The sequence below is a fragment of the Mustela lutreola genome, chromosome 6, assembly GCF_030435805.1.
Source record: "Mustela lutreola isolate mMusLut2 chromosome 6, mMusLut2.pri, whole genome shotgun sequence".
Lineage (NCBI taxonomy): Eukaryota > Metazoa > Chordata > Mammalia > Carnivora > Mustelidae > Mustela > Mustela lutreola.
This window is the reverse complement of record NC_081295.1, coordinates 123,135,942-123,154,951: the sequence shown is the minus strand read 5'-3', so window position 1 is coordinate 123,154,951 and position 19,010 is coordinate 123,135,942. Positions and strand designations below refer to the sequence as shown.

At 49.2% G+C, this 19,010-nt stretch overlaps 2 protein-coding genes across 17 annotated transcripts in view; one reads left to right on the top strand and one right to left on the bottom strand.

The window, feature by feature from the left end:
* Positions 1-157: 157 nt before the first annotated feature.
* CLIC1 (chloride intracellular channel 1) lies at positions 158-5,962 on the bottom strand. Its single transcript, XM_059178893.1, has 6 exons — positions 5,704-5,962; positions 3,516-3,625; positions 3,157-3,282; positions 2,893-2,999; positions 1,560-1,741; positions 158-545 (listed from the first exon to the last, which is right to left on the bottom strand). The coding sequence occupies exons 1-6, from the start codon at positions 5,740-5,742 to the stop codon at positions 384-386; spliced, it is 726 nt and encodes a 241-aa protein (XP_059034876.1). The 5' UTR covers positions 5,743-5,962; the 3' UTR covers positions 158-383.
* Positions 5,963-9,087: 3,125 nt separating this feature from the next.
* Positions 9,088-19,010, top strand: part of MSH5 (mutS homolog 5) — a 22,551-nt gene continuing 12,628 nt past the window's right edge. For 2 of the 16 annotated variants that reach the window (XM_059178876.1, XM_059178878.1), the window contains exons 1-11: positions 9,098-9,369; positions 9,802-9,885; positions 9,974-10,137; positions 10,382-10,505; positions 10,978-11,058; positions 11,238-11,300; positions 12,073-12,194; positions 12,381-12,490; positions 12,732-12,767; positions 13,122-13,204; positions 13,955-14,000. In XM_059178876.1, the coding sequence (XP_059034859.1) occupies positions 9,822-9,885; positions 9,974-10,137; positions 10,382-10,505; positions 10,978-11,058; positions 11,238-11,300; positions 12,073-12,194; positions 12,381-12,490; positions 12,732-12,767; positions 13,122-13,204; positions 13,955-14,000 (893 nt within the window). In that variant the 5' untranslated portion in view covers positions 9,098-9,369; positions 9,802-9,821. Of the gene's footprint in view, positions 9,370-9,801; positions 9,886-9,973; positions 10,138-10,381; positions 10,506-10,977; positions 11,059-11,237; positions 11,301-12,072; positions 12,195-12,380; positions 12,491-12,731; positions 12,768-13,121; positions 13,205-13,954; positions 14,001-19,010 lie in introns of all 16 variants that reach the window. The other 14 variants (XR_009354823.1, XR_009354824.1, XM_059178873.1 and 11 more) reach the window with 14 other exon arrangements.

Here is a 19,010-nt window from a genome sequence, read left to right as displayed (position 1 = left end):
AAGACAGCGTTACGGTGGACCGGCACGAGGAATGGAAGCCTGACCACCAATACCCCTCTTCTAAATTCCTCGCTTCTGCCTTGAGCTCAAGGTCACTGACCCACCTCTCATTCCCGTGTTAGCCACACTCAAGACCCCTTTGTGTAAAACGACACTGTATTTTCATTCTGTATTTTATTACTGAAGTACATTGTCCTACCCGCACCACCCCACAATAAAAATCTTACCTAGATTCCCCATCTTTCCCCTCAGCCCCCAGCCAGCCCTGCACAAGTGCTCCAGGATTCTCTGCCCGCTGGCCATTTTGGAGTGTGTCCCTTGGATAGCCACGTGGAAACCAGCTGCTGCCTTTGTGCAGTGGGAGACGGAGCCTCAGAAAGTACTTATTTGAGGGCCTTGGCCACTTGCTCATAAGCCAGCTCGATCTCCTCATCATCTGGACAGGTGGAGGCAAACTCTTCCCGAGCATAGGCGTTGCGCAGGTACCGATGGACTCCGCGGAACACCTCTGGGATGGAGAATCCCCTGTACTTCTTACATACCACCTGGGGGTGGGGAGAGGAGAGGGATCAATGGGATCAACATGTCAGCCGCAGGGGAGCAGCCCTGGCTCTTGGGTCTTTCCCTTCTCCCAAGACTTCCAGGATGAAATCTAGCCTTCCTGACCAGGCATTCAAGAATCCCCGCTATCTGGCTTCTCTTTCTGTGATTCTTCTCTCCTATATGAATCATCCAACTGGCTTTCTTAACTCCTCACGATCTTCTGTCTTCACTCTTCCTCTTCACTCACTGAAATCCTGGCCATTTTTAACCAGCTCCTTTTCAGACCACCCTGTTCCATGGTGCCATTGCTCTCTTCTTGATTTTACTGAGATGTAATTCACACATCAGAGAATTTTCCACTTGAATTTCCACAGTGACTTTTGTCCCTATTTTTCATTTGGCTTTTAATCATGTTTTGTTACTTAACTTTCATGTGACTATTCTAACTTCCTGGCTAGATTTCAAATCCTTTGAGGGCAAGGACCAATCGTCAGTCATCCATCTTTGTGTCTTTCAGTGCTTAGTACACAGATGTTCAATACAGAGGTCTGTGCAGACTGACATTAGGCCCATGTTTCACAAACTAAACCATAGCTTTGAGGCTGAGTAAAAAACATGGGAACCAGCAGTTTTCATCTTTCATCACAAGACAAAGAGGAGACCAATGCCATAAAAAGAGTTAAAGCTCTGATTTTAGGAAAAGCCTGCTTTGTGTGATGTGGGGATTTGGCAGTGATAAAGACAGGAAGAGCACTCTTGACAACAACATTGGGATATGTTACTCCCAGCCAGTCTGCACCCACAGCCTGTATCACCGAATGTTAATTCTCTAAAGCAACAGCCTTGAAGCAATGACTGGTGAGAAGAAATGGGGTGTGTCTGCTATTGGTGGCAATCCAGGGAAACCATCCTAAGAAAGAAATCACCTTTGGAGTCGTCGTCATAGGGAACCTGTGTGGGAGCTTCTTCAAGAGCCATCCCAGAGGCCACCCTCTGCTCATACAATGACCACCCACCTGTACTATGTGGAGCTTTGGCAACAGGTTGCAGTCAGCGAGAGTGAGCTCATTGCCATCCAGAAACTTCCTCTGAGAGATGCCCTCATCCTCAGCACTGGTCTCATCCACTTCTTCTGGGAGGGGAGATGTCAAGTAATTGTCTAAAACTTTCAGGGCTTTCAGGAGCCCCTTCTCCAGATCTGTGCAAGAAAGGGGAATTGGTAAGAACATCAGGAGAGCAACATAGTCCAGGAGGGCCTTGGGAGTGGGGCCAGTCCAAATAATAGTATCTGACACAAATGTAGTTCATTTTCCATGTGTTATTTTAAGCACTTTACACACAAAAACTCTTAATTCTCACATCAACCCATGAAACAGGCATTGTTAGCCTCATTTTATGGATCTGGAAATGGATTTACAGAGAAATTAAATGAACTGCCCAAATTCACCCAGCTAGTAGGGTTTAATCTAGCTAGGGAAGGTGCAGGTTGTCTGGATCTAGAGTCATTGTTGTTGCTGCTGTTTTAAGATTTTATTTATTTGACAGAGAGAGCACAAGCCCGGGGAGAGGGAAAGGGAGGAGCAGACTCCCTGCTGAGCAGGGAGCCAGATGGGATGTGGGGCAGATTCCAGGACTCTGGGATTATGACCTGAGCCAAAGGCAGACCCTTAACGGACTTAGCCATCCAGGTGCCCCCTCCCTTTTTAAGATTTTATGTATTTATTTGACAGACAGAGATCACAAGTAGGCAGAGAGGCAGGCAGAGAGGAGGAAGCAGCCTCCCTGCTGAGCAGAGCACCCCAATTCAGGGCTCCATCCCAGGACCTTGGGATCATGACCTGAGCTGAAGGCAGAGGCTTTAACCCACTGAGCCACCCAGGCGCCGCCCCCCCCACCCCGCCAGCCCATTTTAAAGATTTATTTATTTGAGAAAGAGAGCACGAGCCGGAGGAAAAGGAGAAGCAGGCTCTCCGCCGAGCAGGGATCCCAGGACCCCAAGACAGCGACCTAAGCTAAAGGCAGACACCCAACCAAGCATCCAGAGAGTCACTGTTTTTAAGCACAACCCTCTTCTGCCACGAAACAGGTCAGCAGCCAACCCAACTAACACGGTGGTACACGAGAGGCTAGGTGGCAAATGAAGAGAAACCTAAAGTCAAAGGCAATGAAAATGCAAGGAAATATTGAGTTTAAATAAAAATAAGGGGGCTGCGGTGGGAGGCAGTGAGGGTTTGCCGACATCTGCTCCATCTCCCCAATATCAGAATTTCCAGGTGCCCCTAATGCCTCCCAATCCCTGGATCTTCTCCATTCCTTCTAGCCCCCTGGCCTCCAACCCTTGAGACTCACTATCATTGAGTGCTGGGTTTGAATTCTTGATGTAAGCAGAGAATTTGGCAAATATGTCCAGCCCCGCCGTGTTGGACTCAGGGTTCAGAGCTGCCAGCTTGGGGTACCTGAAAGCCAGTAGGAGAAACAGGAGAAGCTATCTTCCGGGGAGGAGCCTCAGCTCCCGTGCTCCAGCCCACCACCATTTCGGTTTTCCATTTCTTCCACCTCCCTCCCCTAGAATCTCCCAGCTACCCAACCCTTCCTTTCCAAGTGTCCTTGTACCTGGGAGGGCAAAGCACCGCCTCTAGGAACTCTTCTATCTTGTTGGTGTCTGTGTGCACTTCCGTGCCGTACAGCAGGAATGGGAGCTGCCCTCCTGGACACAGCTTCTGCACTGTCTCCGTCCTCCTGAGAACAGGTGAGGAAAATGGGATGTGGGGCAGATTCCCCACATCCCATTTCCCCAGGACAGGAAAATGAGGTTTCGGAGAATCAGAAAGGGGAGATGAAGCATGTGGAAAGAAAAAGGAGCTCTGGGTAAAGGGCGGGGGCTGGGGGATGAAAGGGCGGCAGGATGAAAGGACTAGGATGGGTGAGCTCCCAAGCAAATGGGGTGTTAAGAGGAACAGAAATTGGCCCACCTCTTGGTGTCAACTGTGGTGACGTTGAAGGTGACTCCCTTGAGCCAGAGCACCATGAACAGTCTCTGGGAGAAGGGGCAGTTCCCAATCTTGGCCCCATCACTGCCAGCCTGAAAAGTAACCCCCACCCCAAGGTTAGGCCTGGTATACCCCACCTACCATAGGCCATTCTCTGCCCAACCCCCCTCCCAGATCACACCATTTTCTGCCTAATCATGACACACAGTCTCAGGGCTAACAGCTCTCCCCAGACATGGGCTCTCCACTCTGGAGGCAGAGTAAACCTAAGGGCAGGTTAGCGGGAAAGTTTTCTGCAAAGGTCAGCTTCTGGTTCCCCATAGAGTTCAGGACAGCTGGGAGGTAGGCAGAGGGATTGGGTTTGGGAGAACTCGGGAGGATCTGGACCCTAGAGAGGGAAGACAAACAGTAATGCAGTGTTACTTGGTATCCTAAGCACTTTACATACAAAAGCGTATTTAACTCTCCCATATCCCTAGAGAGGGACTTTGGTGAGGCCAGGGTTGTAGGCTAGAGGCCTGGATTCCTGGATTCCTGAATGGAGTAGAGCCCGAGAATGGGCAAGGTACCATGGGGTTTGGAAGCCAGAGTTCTGGTTCTCTATACCTCCACCCTCCTTCTGGCAGCTGGGTGGGGAGTCAAGGGGCCCAGGGCCTCTAAAGATGTAGAGGGCTTTGCAGAGGGGGGCTGCCCTGTAATTGGCAAGTGGTGACCTCATTCCCCAAGGGACCTCCCCCTGGGCTGAGTGATTCATGTCACACTGTCTCTGCCTCAGCGGCTTCCTTCCTGGCAAGGAGTGGGGGCAGGGACCTGTGAGGCTGAGGCCTGGGCAACGGAGGGCCACCTTCCTCTTTCCCCACACACTACTTGCGGGGTCTCCCAACACATGGCCCTGGCTCCAGATGACTCTCCTCACACTGGACCCAAGGCCAGACTCTGTAGGGCAGGCTCACCCACGAATAAAAATAGCCCTTGAGGCGAGTGTGAGTGAGGTGGGGACCACACCTAAGTGGGGCGGACCCAGGCACGGCTGGGCACAGGGAGAGGGAATGGCTTCCCCAGAAGCCCCAAGCAGCAAGGAGGGAAAAAGCAGCAGGAACACACAAAGAAGGATGAACAAAGGGGGGAAGTGGAGAGAAAGGCGGCAGGAAAGTGAAGGGTGGGGAGAATGTGCAAACAAGGAGGCACAGGCGGAGAGGGAGGTGCAGACATGAGGTCCGGGATTGGGTAAGAATGCCCCTGCAGTGGGGAGGAGAGCAGAACAGAGAGAGTGAAGTCCGCTAGTCCGCTAGTCCGCAGTCTGCGCTTTCATCTCCAAAGGCCAAAGGACCACCGTTCCTCATCCACACCCACTGAGAGAGGACAGAGCTGGGCGACTCTTTCTCCTGTTTCTAAAACCCCCAAACCATAAACACCCTAACCCAGTTCTCTTCCTCCTTCTGATCCCTCTCCCCACCTATTCTCCTGGTAGCCCCAGCTAAACTCCCATATGGTCACCTCCCTTTCCCTCGCTTCTCCAAGTCCCGGGGACCCTTTCGAGCCCACCCTCTCTCAGGTTGCACTGCTAGAACCCCACTCCCATTCTCCATCTCCTTCCACCCCACCAGTCCTCCGCTGGGGATCTCCTTTCAGCCCTCCCCGACACACCCTCTTCCTTGAAACCTGCCCTGCCACACACACACACACACACACACACACACACTCTCACTCTCTCTCTCACTCACTTCTCCAAGTCTCTCCCAAGACACCCCTCACTCTTCTCTTATGACCACATGTCCTGATGTTTCCCTCTGACACTCCCAAACCCTGTTGAGTCCCACTGCTCCCTTCTCTCCCAGTCTTTCCATCAGTACCCCCCGCCCCCAAACCCCGTGAATAGTCTCAAATCCTGGGACCTCTTCTCTACCTTCCGGCCCTTTAGGCTGCTGAAACTTGCACTTCCACAAACTTTTCAGGGTCGAGCACAGAATTCTTATTACCCGCACTCACAACAACCGTCTTCCCCTCCCGAGGCCACCCCCAACAACGCGCGCACACTAAAGACTGCACGTGGGGTTGGGTGGGGGTCAAGGAGGGAAGGGATTGGGGAGTCAAGACTGGAGCTGGGTCAAGGTGAGAGTTGCCTTCCAAGAAGGGGGAGGCCGGCCTAGGAGCGAGAAGGTGTTCCTACCTTCACGAACAATTCAACCTGGGGTTGTTCTTCAGCCATGGTTGCGACGGGGACCAGGAAGCGGCCGGCGCTGGGGGAACTGGGAGGGGCTCGGGCCGGGGAAGGCGGGTCTCACAGGCAGGGATTCTCTCCCCTAGACTTAGGGCTGTCCCTTCAGCGCCAAACAAGCCCGAAAAGACCCGCTCACTCAAGACCCGGCTTCCCCACCAGACCAGCGCACCCCACACCCGGCCCCTCCAGCTCTATCCCCTCCCGGGCTAGATCAGGGAGCCGCTGACTCACCGACCGGCCCCGCCCTGAACCTGGGGAGGGGACAGGAGGGGGGCGGGACTCGGGGATCTAGGCAGTGGGTCCGGAGAGGGAGCCTCAGGTCTCCTAGAGGATAAGGGATGGGGAACCTACTTGTTTCTCCACCCGTCTCCTTGAACACGGGATTTTTTTTCCTGCCTCAGTTTCCCTGCTGTATTAATCAGAGGACACTCCCACTCCACCCTCACACAAGAAACGACCCCAACAGCTTGGTCAAGCCCATGAGGTCCCGGGGGTGGGGGGGACTTTAAAATGTGAAGATGGTCGTTTATTCCTTTTCCCACATTCCTTCCAGACTCCAGCAGGACCGACTTGGAAGTAGACACTGAGATTGGGGGAAGAGAGTAGTGAAAGGTAGGGGAGGTGATGGGAGGGGAGACATCCAAGCCTCCTGCTAGGGAAACAAGAAGCTGAGCCAAAGGGACTCATCTCTGGGGGAGGTCAGCTCCTCCTCAGTAGCCTAATCAGCTTAAATGCTTCCACTTCTGCCCCCATTGTGGGGCCCCTTCCTGTGCCCCTTGCCCTTTTCTCACTGATATGTTGAAGATGAGAGAATGGGGGCGGGTGGAGAGTGGGGTTATTGTGGCCCTAGAATAGAGTTGCACTGATCCTGGAGAGGATGGTAGCTGGTCTTAAGCAAAGATCAGAAGGGCATAATGTAAGTGGAGTCCTTGGGGACACAAATAAGTAGGGAGGTAGAGGAAGAGTAACTTGATTTTTGGAGGTTCTGTCAAATTCTTTATGAACTGCTGAAAAACGGCTTAAAAATATGTCCTCCAAACTGGACACATTCCGGCCTCCATATCTTGAATCTCTCTCCTACCCTACCATATCTTCTCTTTCTTTCTCACCACCTGTTGTCTAACAGACCCACAGTTACAGAAAAACAGAGTGGAAGTGTAAGGACGTAGAGAAGCAAAACAGGACTTGACACTGAAAGAAAAGGAGACTTTGAGGAGGACTGGGGTGGAGTGAGAGTCGTGCTGCTGGAAACCAGCAGTTAGTGGTTTCCTCTTCTGCTTCCTCTTCTGTGGGTTTTCGCCTCCCTGGGGGAAGGCCTATCTCTCTCCTCCCCAGTGAGAAGATATATTCAGTGTTTGCTTCCTTGAATTCTAAGATCCTGTAAGGTTGTAGGATGATTTCATGAGTGTGTGTGTTGGGGGGGAGGATCTCCTCCATGGGTGATCCTCAGATTCTGCACACAAATCCCTTCCACATGAGGAAGGAGGTCAAAACACCCCTACTCAGGACCCTCTTCTGTTCCAGCCGATCAATGTCTATCAGAGAATCTGCCCCACAAAGATCTCCCTTGTGGGAGATGCCTCAGGCAAATAGGGCCGGGCCTGAGCTCAAACAGGTTTTGGCAGCTTCTTTCCTGCCTTTTTCTGTCCTATGGCTTTATGGCTAGAGCTGGTTTGATCATCAATATTGACTTTGGGTGGCTGGCATGGCTACCCACAAGGTATTTCTCCTTAATTTCCCAGATGACAGGTAATGCTGCCCTCTCCTGGTACTATCCAGCAGTGCCCCCTGGGCTGCGCCCCCAAATCCTCTATCAGAGACATTTCCCTCGTCTCACCTCCTTACCCCGGCTTTTCTCCTAACTCAGTATCTAACCTTTCCTTCAAAGGGTGGTTTTTTATTTCACTCCCTTGCCTTCCTTGGCTTGGTAAACCAGTCTCTAATCTCTTTTCACCCCAGATTGGAAGGTGTGTTGCTCCCTGACACGCCTTAGAGTTGTGACGTCTCTTCCAGGTTTCCATAGCTCCATTGCTCAACAATTTGCCAGGGGTAACCATTAACCTAGTCCTTAACTCCCTCCCCTACCTTCCTTGCTGGAGGGGATTTTCTAGTCTTTTCGTGGTAGAAGCCGGTTAACCCACCATTTTCTCTCACCTCCTGGATGGGATCTCCCCATCTCAGGGTACCTAGGACAAAGCTGGAGAGGAAGATGCATTTTAAGGGATATTATTTTATTTTATTTTTCATTTAACTTATTTTTTTTTTATAAAAAGATCATATTTATTTGTTTGTCAGAGAGAGAGGGCGCAAGGCGGGGAGCAGCAGGCTGAGGGGAAAGCAGGCTCCCCGCTGAGCAAGGAACCTGATGTGGGGCTTGGTCCCAGGATCCTGAAATCATGATCTGAGCTGAAAGCAGACTCTTAATGGACTGAGGCACCCAGGCGTCCCAAGGGATCTATTTTTAAAAGTATATATTTATTTCTGTCCCCCTCATAATCTCCTTGCTTCTCTTCTCACACACATTAGAAGGTAAGCTTCATGAAGCCCATAATTAATGTTCAGTACTTTGAGTCTGCCACCTGGTCCAGAGTAGGCACTAAATAGTTGCTGGGTGAGTGAATGACACCCCTCTGTCTTTAGGGGTGTGGGTGTGTGCACCTGCAGAGGGCTATAGGGGGTGTAGGTGTTCTCAGGTCTACTCTCCACCGGAGTTTGGTGTAATTTGAACACTTCTACACTCCTCTGGGGAGACCAGAATTTAAGTCTGGCACAGTATTGCCCTCCTGGGGGTGGTCATACCCTGCATCAAGGAAATAGGCAAAGGAGGACTAAAATAGGAGTCTCACTTATTTCTACTTATTTGAAATCTTAGTAGCTCTTACTAGTTTTCCAGGAACTGTCCTAAGTTTTCACAAATATGAACTTGGTACAAATTTATTTTTTAAAGATTTTATTTATTTGTCAGAGAGAGAGAGCACAAGCCAGGGGTAGCAGAAGAGGGAGAAGAAGGAGAAGCAGGCTTCTTGCTGAGCGATGGATGGGGACTCAATCCCACCCTGGGATCCTGACTTGAGCCGCGGGCAGACGCTTAACCAACTGAGCCGCCCAGGTATCCCTCGTGGGTACAAATATTAATTTAGAGTTGTTGGCATAGGCTTAATTAATGTTGCTTATCTCCACTCTCCAGAAAAAAAATGCAACTCGCGTCTGCCCCTTTAGTCAGCTCCCCCCTCAACACCCCTAGACCAGTTCCCCAGGTTCTTACTCGAGCTCCCCTTCCGACTTTCTCACAGGCTCTACTTCGCGTCAATCAAAGCCTAGAAACTGGGAAGGCCAGAGGCTCGAAGGCCAAGCAACCCCACGGGCGGGAAGTTTGAACGTTCTGGCACCGCCCCCATTCGCATAATAGGCCAATCAGTGTCCAGCCGTCCCAACCACCGCCATTCTCTCCTCTCTCGCGCTCCGTTGGATCTCCAGGCAGGATCCGGATCTCTCCGACCAACAGCCGCTAGGAAGGGCGGGGTGTGTGCGCGCGCACCTAGTCCTCACGCCAGTAAGACTCTCCAGCGGGCGCAGGGCTGCTAGGGAAGCGGCTTCGGGCACGTAGCAACCCAGGTGACGGAAAACGCGGGAAAACGCCGCGAGTTGCACACGGCTGGGGTGGGAAACTCAAGAGGTTAAGGGTGCGATCGTGGGAGTATAACTGGTAATGGCGGAGAGAGGAAAGATACATACCCCCTCCCACAGGGCCCTCCAGCCAAAGTACAACCTCCGCGTGACCGAAATGGGGGTGGGGCGAGTGAAGTTTTGCGTAGTCTGGACTTTAGTGACGTACCTGAGAAGTCGCCTGTCAAAGTGTCCCACAGACGGGGCGCCTGGGTGGCTCAGTGGGTTAGGCCTCTGCCTTCGGCTTGGGTCCTGGGATCGAGCCCCGCATCGGGCTCTCTGTTGGGCGGGGAGCCTGCTTCTTGCCTGCCTCTCTGCCTACTTGTGATCGCTCTGTCAAATTGATAAATAAAACATTTTTTTAAAAAAAATGTCCCACAGATGTTAAAGACAAAAACAAAATGTTACCGCAGCTCTCCTCGGCCCTCGCCGCCCTGCACCTCAGCCGCCTCCCAGAAGTCCTGGGTGGGTTTGCGTTTCTGCACACCCCCTACCCCAGGCTCCTCGAGGTGAAACCTCGCTCCTGAACTGCCTTCATTTTCTGCACCCGCAGAACCTCCAAGGCCATGGCCTCCGTCGGAGTCATCCCAGGCAGGACGCCGCAGAGCCCGGGGCCCGGGGCAGCCTCGGCCGGCTTTCCCAGCCCGGCCCCCGTGCCAGGCCGTGGGGAGACAGAGGCGGAGGAAGAGAACGAGCAGGAGCTGGCCGAGGTCTTTGGTGTGGCCTTGGGAGCAGGCTTTTGGGTCCAGAGAGCCGGGCTTTGGTTGGCCCCTCGGGATGTTAGAATAAATGGGCTGGGAAGAGCTAGCTAGTCGCATGCCTCTGCTGCTTCACCTTAATGAACCACGATGATGATGACTCTCTCAGGGGTTTGATAAAATGATTATAGTTAAGCAAGACATGGCATAACCCTGCATAACCCAGCAGTTCAAATATGTTTCCTTTCTTCCTCCCGGGACAGACCCATCTGTGTGTCCTGTGGGCTTCAGGACACTTGGGCATTGCCTATTATGACACTAGTGACTCCACCATCCACTTCATGCCAGATGCTCCGGATCAGGAGAGTCTCAGGCTTCTCCAGAGAGGTGGGGGCAGAACCATGGGTTCCTCTATTCTGGAACAGGATGTGTATTTCACTCATATATCCTCACCTGACTCAATCTATTTTATTGACTCCTAGAGGCTCTCTCTGTTGTTTATAGGAATTCATTTCATTATTCAAGGGACATTTATTAGGTGTTTACAGTGTATCAGGTGCTGGACATATAGTCCTGGGCAAATCAGTCATGTTTGTCCTTCAGAGGTTTATAGTCTCGTGTCAACCTCCAATGCCCTCCTCTTCCCTGGTACCACCTTGACAGTCTAACTACTCTTTTCCAAAACTTCATGCTTGACTCGTACCTATGCTTCCAATGTGCAGAGCACAGAGCACTCCTTACTTTTTGAGGGAGGAAATGAGGGTTTTTTTGTTTGTTTTTTGGAGGGTTTCCTGGAGGGGTAAAGGGAGATAGAGGGTAAAGATCCTTTAACTTATTTGGTCTCCATTCTTCTTCTAAGTATTGGATGAAATCAATCCCCGGTCTATTGTTACAAGTGCCAAACAGGATGAGAATATGACTCGGTTTCTAGGGAAGCTTGGTAAGGACTGGGTAAGGGAAAAGTGAAAATGGGGAAGGACTAAACTATGAAATATTCCAGGAGACTAAAGGGTCTTGGAGCTACAGCCAGGAGGCCAGAATCGGGAGAGAGGGAAGGTTGGACAGAAGCAGGGGACTGAGATGTCCAGACTAATGGCCCTTTCTTTGCTTCCCCCACAGCCTCCCAGGAGCACAGAGAGCTGAAGAGACCTGAAATCGTATTTTTGCCAAGTGTGGATTTTGGTACTTCCTTTGCTCAGTCCAGCCTGCAATCCCAGTTTCCCTACCCTTTCTTCTTACTCCAGCCCCATTATCCCAAGTCTCTCCTCAGCTTTATCTCATCCTAACCCTTTGTGTTCTCTAAGTCCCATAACCAGTGTCCTCAAGATCTCTCCTGCTCCCTACCCTTTAATAACCTGAAACCTTGTGAAACTTCCACATAGACATGTCTAGGGTTGAGGGCCTTCCCTGAGAAGAAGGAGTGGTGACACTTTGTGGATAGATTTGATTGTTGAAAATTTCGCCTTTAGGACAAAGGCATTTGTCCCTAGGAAAAAAGAAAAAGAAAGGCTGATGATCCATAAGACACTTCCATAACAATAACCTTCCCAGGATTGCAAAAAGGATAGTGAATGTTCTATCCTAATTAGATGTTAAGTGTTAACATTAGTGTTATTCATTCCTCTATTAAGATGATCTTTTTGACTCCAGATTCCAAATAGATATCTTCCTGAGTCACTTATCTTTGTCAGGTTGTGCCCGTAGCCAAAGATCTTTATGTTAAATGTAAAATAAAGAGAGAAATAGGGAAGATTTGGTTCTTGTTTCAGCTCTCCATTAAGTGCCTGTGGCAGCTTGGCAAGTCACATCATCTCTCTTGCTTCTGTTGTCTCATTCTTTTATTAATTTTTTTTAAAAGATTTTATTTGTTTATTTGTCAGAGAGTATTGTCTCATTTTTAAAATGGGGTGAAAAATTGGGCTATGTGAACTTTCTCATACCTCCCCCAAAATAGGTCTGGAGATAAGTAAACAGCGCCTCCTTTCTGGAAACTACGCCTTCATTCCAGACTCCACGACTGCCACTGAGAAAATCCTCTTCCTCTCCTCTATTATTCCCTTTGATTGCGTCCTCACGGTGAGAAGGGTCCTGGGATGCAGGGGCTGGGATGTAGCAGGCTGGAGAAAGGGACAAGCACCCCATTTCTGGTTTTGAGTCCTGGGAGATACTAGTCCAGCGCTGGAAAATAATAGTTTTCCCTGGTGGTGTTCAATCTCAAGGACATTGGGATTGACCTCAGCTCCATTCCTGATCCCCTTCCAGGTTCGGGCCCTTGGAGGCTTGCTCAAGTTTCTGGGTCGAAGAAGGATTGGGATTGAACTGGAAGACTATAATGTCAGCGTCCCCATCCTGGGCTTTAAGAAATTTGTGTTGTACGTGATTCACCCTAACCTCAAGCAAAGTTAGGTGGGATTGGGAGGCCTGAATAGTAAGATGGGTGGGGGATGCAGGAAGTGGGCAGTGCCCTATCTGGTAAAGTGCTCTAGGACATACAGGGGCCCCTGAAGGGGATGTAAAGCTCTGGGGAGAAGACTGAGAAGGGTGGAACCTAGCAAGGAACTCACACTGCCCCTACCCCAGCCACCTTCACTTTTGCTTGTTTTCTGTCCTCAGGACCCATCTGGTAAGCATAGATCAAGACACGTACAGGTAAGGAGATGGAGGCAGGTTGTCATCTCCAGGGAGGGAAAAGGATTAAGTTTAATGCCATAATAATCCTAATGAGGCTCCAGTTTCTTTAGTCCTGGGGTTATTAAGGTCTGTCTCTTTGAGGGAAAGGGAAGAGAGGGCGAGGAGAAAGGAAGAAAGGCACAAAGGTGTTAAATAGATATCCTGCCTTCCTGAGTCACTTATCCTAAAGAGACAAACTGAGGCAGAGAGGAGGGCAGGACAAACCTCACAGCAACCCTTGTCCTCAGGAACATGTTCCCAACCTCCATTCCATTTTCCTAGTTCCTTTTAAAAACCCAAGTTACCTCAAACTCCTCCATTTCTCCCCGACAGTGTTCTGCAGATATTTAAGAGTGAGTCCCATCCCTCAGTGTACAAAGTGGCCAGTGGACTAAAAGAGGGGCTCAGCCTCTTTGGTAAGTATGCCCCTTCCCTTATCCCTCACTGCAAAAGCCTGCCAGAAAAGCCGCTGCCTCCAAACACGTGTCCTAGCCCCTCTCTCACCACTCCACTCCCACTGCCAGATGTCTCTTCCACTCCCATCCAGCTCTCTTAGCATCTTTGTACCTTCCCTGAGCTTGGGCATCTCCCCTCGCCCACAGTTGCCCAGTGTCATTAGCCTGTCATCTCTGTCTTTACCAATTCCATGTTCATTCCTTGGGCTTGTATGACTGTTTCTGCTAGTTGAGCACCTGCCCAGGGACTTGGGGAGGCCCAGTGTAGAGAGAGTTACATAACTGCATAACTACCTGTGTTTTATTGGCATTGAGTCTTTATCAGATATCTCTGGCTTTAGGGTGTAGTGGGGACATCGCCCCAAATATCTACATGGTTTCACTGTGCATATCTCGGTGGATTGTGTTTAATGTTTACATATGCGTTGGGCCCTTGGTGATTCCAACTACAACAACTCTGTATTTTTCTGACTGACTGGTCCTGGGAGTGCCCCTCCCTCCCCTAAGCTCATGTAAAGTAATCCTGGCTCAGACTTGCGGCCAGGCGCACTGGCTTTAGCTGCCTTTGTGTCCTGTATCTGGGGGAACGCCCCCAGGCCAGCCTGCCCAAACCTCTGGCCCGAATGCCTTGGTTTAGACACATCTGCAACATTCCTTTCCCTGCCTCTGCCTTATAACAAGCTTACTTCTGGCTCCTGCTCCTCCTCACAGGAATCCTCAACAGATGCCGTTGTAAGTGGGGAGAGAAGCTGCTCAGGTGAGTCTCACAGACATGCCACATGCTTAGGCCTGCAGTCCTCCACTCACACACACCCCTCCATCTGGTGGTAATAAAAGCAACTGCCCTTTTCCAAATGCTGGCTAAATGCATTTAATCCTTATACCAACCCCATGGGGTAGCTCGTGTTATCTTCATTTGATGTCAGCACAAATACATATATGCCTATTGATGATACAGACTTGCGCACACACAAGCAGCAGAAACACAGTCACAAAACACTAATCCACACATGGTAATATCTTTTTTTTATTGAAGTGTAGTTGACATACCATATTATGTTAGTTTCAGGTATACAACATAGTGATTCAATGTTTATATACATTATGAAGTGATCACCACGATAAATCTAGCAACCATCTGTCACCATGTCAAGTTGTTACAATATTATTAACTACATTTCTTAGGCTGCACATTTTCTTTTTTCTTAATAACTAGAAGTTTCTACCTCATATGGTAGGGTTTTATTTATTTATTTTTTTAAAGTATTTTATTTATTGGGGCACCTGGGTGGCTCAGTGGGTTGAGCCTCTGCCTTTGGCTCAGGTCCTGATCTCAAGGTCCTGGATTCGAGCCCTGCATCGGCTTCTCTGCTCAGCGGGGAGCCTGCTTCCCACTCTATCTCTGTTTGCTGCTCTGCCTACTTGTGACCTCTCTCTGTCAAATAAGTAAAATTTAAAAAAAAAAAGATTTTATTTATTCATTAGACAGAGAATGGGAACACAAGCAGGGGGAGTGGCAGGCAGAGGGAGAGGGAGAAGTCCACTCCTCACCAAGCAGGGAACCTGATGTGGGACTCGATCCCAGGACCCTGGGATCATGACCTGAGCTGAAGGCAGACGCTTAACCCACTGAGCTACCCAGGCACCCTGGGCTTTATTTATTTATTTATTTATTTATTTATTTATTTATTTTTAAAAGATTTTTTTAAAAAGATTATATTCATTTGAGAGAGAGAAGGAGCAGAGGGAGAAGGACAAGCAGACTCTCTGCTGAACAGGGAACTTGAGGCAGGCCTCTATCCGAAGACCCTGAGATGACCTGAGCCAAAGTCAGATTCTCAACCAAATGAGCCACCCAGTTGCCCCTAAAAGATTTTTTTTAATTTTAAGTACAAGATACCCCCCAACGTGGGGCTCCAGCTCACTATCCCAAGATCAAAATTCACGTGCTTTTCTGACTGAGCCAGCCACGCATCCAACATGGTGCTATCTTTAATTATAGAAACCATACTTCAAATTTAAACTATTTTCTGATGACTTTCAAAATTGTGTCTCTGGTTCCAACTTCCATATGTGGGATGTGCACCTCACATCATTCCCGTTTGCAATTCCCACAGGCAGTTCAAACTCAGAACATCTAAACTGATGCCCATTGGACCTGTTCCTCTTCCTGAATCCTTTTTTTTTCTAGCTAATGGCATTGCTGGCAATACTGCTCAAGTGCTGAACCTTGGATTGATGCTTTGCCTTCACCCTTCATATTCAATTATTCACTAAGGCCTATTGATTCTACCCTGAGATGTCTTTCTCAGCCATCTCCCTTCCTCTTCCCACTGCTTTAATTCCAGCTATAATGTTTTCTAACCTGGAGCATCGCAGTCACCTTCAAATTGGTCTCTCTGCCTCTAATCTCTTCTTTCTCTAATCTGTCCTTCATTCCAAAATACTTGTCATTCCAAAATAGATATCTGAGCATGTCACTCCACTTTTTTAAACCTTAAGTAGAAACAGAATAACAGAAACCTCAGGAGACTTCCCCATTCCTGGCCAGGGTGAAGATCAGCATCCTCAGCAGTGTGGTGTTCAAAGCCCCTCCCACTTACATCAACTTGAATTTCCATGATTATCTTTTTTTTTTTTTTAAAGATTTTATTGGTTTATTTGATAGAGATCACAGTAGGCAGAGAGGCAGGCAGAGAGAGAAGGAAGCAGGCTCCCCGTTGAGCAGAGATGTGGGGCTCCATCCCAGGACTCTGGGATCATGACCTGAGATGAACGCAGAGGTTTTAACCCACTGAGCCCCCCAGGCGCCCTCCATAATTATCTTCTGAGCCCTGCCTAAATCCTTTCTCCCTGGATCCACCCTATATTCCAATCCTTTGGGCCACTTTCCATCATGGAAATAACCAAGCCTGTGTTTATGCAGTTCCTTCCAGAAAGTCTCTCCCGTGTTCTTCCCCTGTCAGAATCTTACATCCTCCTCAAGGTGCCAGCCCACTATCACCTTTTCCGTGAAACTTTCACAGGCACCTGTAGGGAGACTGGCACCCATCTTCCCGTTACTTAGTGCTTGTTTATGTTTCCTGGTTGCACTGTCACATCAGCTTGGAGTTAGTGGTCAGTGAACCTGCTCGCTCTCATAACTGCAAGCTCCATACAGGGGTCCTGCCTGTGGCCTCAGTCCCTGGCACATGGCCTTGGATGTGGTAGACCCAGTGAGTGAGCATGGTACCCAGATGCAAGCCTGCTGGTCACATCTTCTCTGCAGACTCAGAGCTGAAAACTTTGCTAGCCCACAGGTGCACAATTCTTTCCCCACCTCATCTGCCCTGCATTGTGTGTCTTTTGGAGGTTAATTTAGGATAATCCCTGAGGTCATCTCCAGGTAATTGGGATGATTTAATTATCCCCACATTCTGCAGGTGCAGATCTCTCTCCTCAGCCAGGGATGAGAAGGAAGGCGTTCTTAGGGGAGAAGAGAACAGAGTTTAAGTTGGGAAGGAGTGCACATCCCCCAGGAAGGTTCCAGTAGGACATGGAATCATAACCTGAATTATGAACTAAGGATCCAATTGGCCCAGCTGGATGGGGCACCAGGAAGGTGACAGAATGTCATGGTATGCTCTGAAGAGCACGGTTCTAGCCGTCTGCACACCTGAGTTCAAGACCCAACTATACTTAAAAGGACAGTAACTTTGGATAAGTATCTGGGGAACGCCCCCAGGCCAGCTGGCCCAACACCCGAACCTCTGACCCAGATGCCTCAGTTTAAAGGCTTATTCTCTAAAGGCTTCATTTTCTCAGCTGTAAAATTTAGAAGGTTTAGCTTGTCTAAGATTTCTGCTGGCACTAGGCAGTACATAAGTTAGAAAAACCTCAGGATTTTATAAGACAGGAGGCTTGGCAAAGCTCTCCAGGCTGGGGACAGGTGTTCAGTCTGGCCTACACTGCTGCAAGTAGAGCTGTCTGTGGCTAAGGAGCAGAGGTGCCTAAAACCCACCCTTGAATCCCACTCAGCCTTCCGCTTCACTCTAACGTGGGATATCCTAACCCAGGGTAACTGGCCCTCGACTATGGTATGAGATGCATATCCCCAGGCCCCAGTGTCTCCACAGGTTTCTTATATAAAATAGCATGCCTAATGGCCTACTGTAATGCAGAAAAGAATTCATGGCTCACATGTCCTTGCAGAATCTCACACTCTTCATAGCCATCAAAAGACAAGGACACCCAGAATTAGACAAACCAGATGAGACATTTATTACTGTATACTAATTTAATTTCTTAGAAGATACCTCAGGCACACAAAGGGTAGAAGTAATGATAATGATGATGATGTTATACACCTCTGTGTTTACACCAGCAAAATTAAGAATAAGGCAGAGTTATTAAAGGGGTGCCTGGCTGGCTCAGTCGGTAGAGCATGTGACTTGATCTTGGGGTCATGAGTTCAAGCCCCACGTTGGGCATAGAGCTTACTAAAAAAGGGGGGGGGAGCTGGGTGGCTCAGTAAGTTCAGCGTCTGATTTCAGCTCAGGTCATCATCTCAGGGTCCTGGGATGGAGGCCCTGCATCAGACTCCCCACTCGGCAGGGAGTCTGCATGTCCTTCTGGCCCTCCCCATGTTCATGCTTTCTCTCTCAAATAAATAAATAAATAAATAAATAAATACTAATTTTTACAAGTCTTTAAAAAAGACAATTTACTGAAGCCTTGTAAAGTGTCCTTCCCCAGTCCTTTTTTCTCTGCAGAGATGACCATTATCATGAATTGAGGACTTACCATTCTGCATGGAATGGCTATATACTTTTACAGAAGAACAGGAAAAGACTAACGTCTGTGCCATTACACCCAGAGGTACTTTTCACAGCCAAATGCAGATAAACTCATGCTGACTCATCTTCTCCTACTCAGCCGCAGAGAAAGCTGGAGCGTTGGCACACAAATACCTCAATACGCTGCTCTCCCTCTAAATATTGACAAGCGCCATCGCTATCCACATGGAATGACACATGGTCACATCCATCAAAACCAGGATAAACAGAGTCGTGCTCACATGCAGAGATTTTTAGTAGATATGTGTAAACATACCCGCATAGATAGGACACTGGGCTTGCCAGTACAGATACATATCACCACGATCCCCAGGGCCCTCCAAACACACACTCTCACAAATTGAGACCAAGACAAGTGATTGGGGGCTATGTGGCTCAGTAGGTTGGTTAGGTGTCTGGCTTCAGCTGAGGTCATATCCTGGAGTCCAGGATCGAGCCCCACATTGGACTTCCCGCTCAGCGAGGAGTCTGATTCCCCCACTGACCCTCCCTCCTTCTAAGCTTACTCTCTCTCAAATAAATAAAATCTTTTTTTTTTTTTTTAAGATTTTATCTATTTATTTGACAAAGAGAGATCACAAGCAGGCAGAGAGAGGAGGAAGCAGGCTCCCTGCTGAGCAGAGAGCCCAATGCTGGGCTCGATCCCAGGACCCTGAGATCATGACCTGAGCTGAAGGCAGCAGCTTAACCCACTGAGCCACCCAGGCACCCCTAAAATCTTTTTTCTAAAGCTAATTTTATAGATTTCTTTTTTTTTTTTTTTTACGATTTTTATTTATTTGAGAGAGATCATAAGTAGGCAGAGAGGCAGGCAGAGGTGGGGGGTGGTGGGGAGAAGGGAAGCAGGCTCACTGCTGAGCAGAGAGCCCAATGTGGGGCTTGATCCCCGGGCCCTGAGATCATGACCCGAGCCACCCAGGCGTCCCACAAAT

What these genes read in the sequence shown, in the direction of transcription:
- CLIC1 (XM_059178893.1), bottom strand. Translation starts at nt 5,742, where the DNA reads ATGGCTGAAGAACAACCCCAGGTTGAATTGTTCGTGAAG. An exon ending in AGGTTGAATTGTTCGTGAAG is followed by an intron (nt 3,626 to 5,703) that starts GTAGGAACACCT and finishes GTTACTTTTCAG; the next exon opens with GCTGGCAGTGATGGGGCCAA. An exon ending in AAACCCAGCACTCAATGATA is followed by an intron (nt 1,742 to 2,892) that starts GTGAGTCTCAAG and finishes TTTCTTGCACAG; the next exon opens with ATCTGGAGAAGGGGCTCCTG.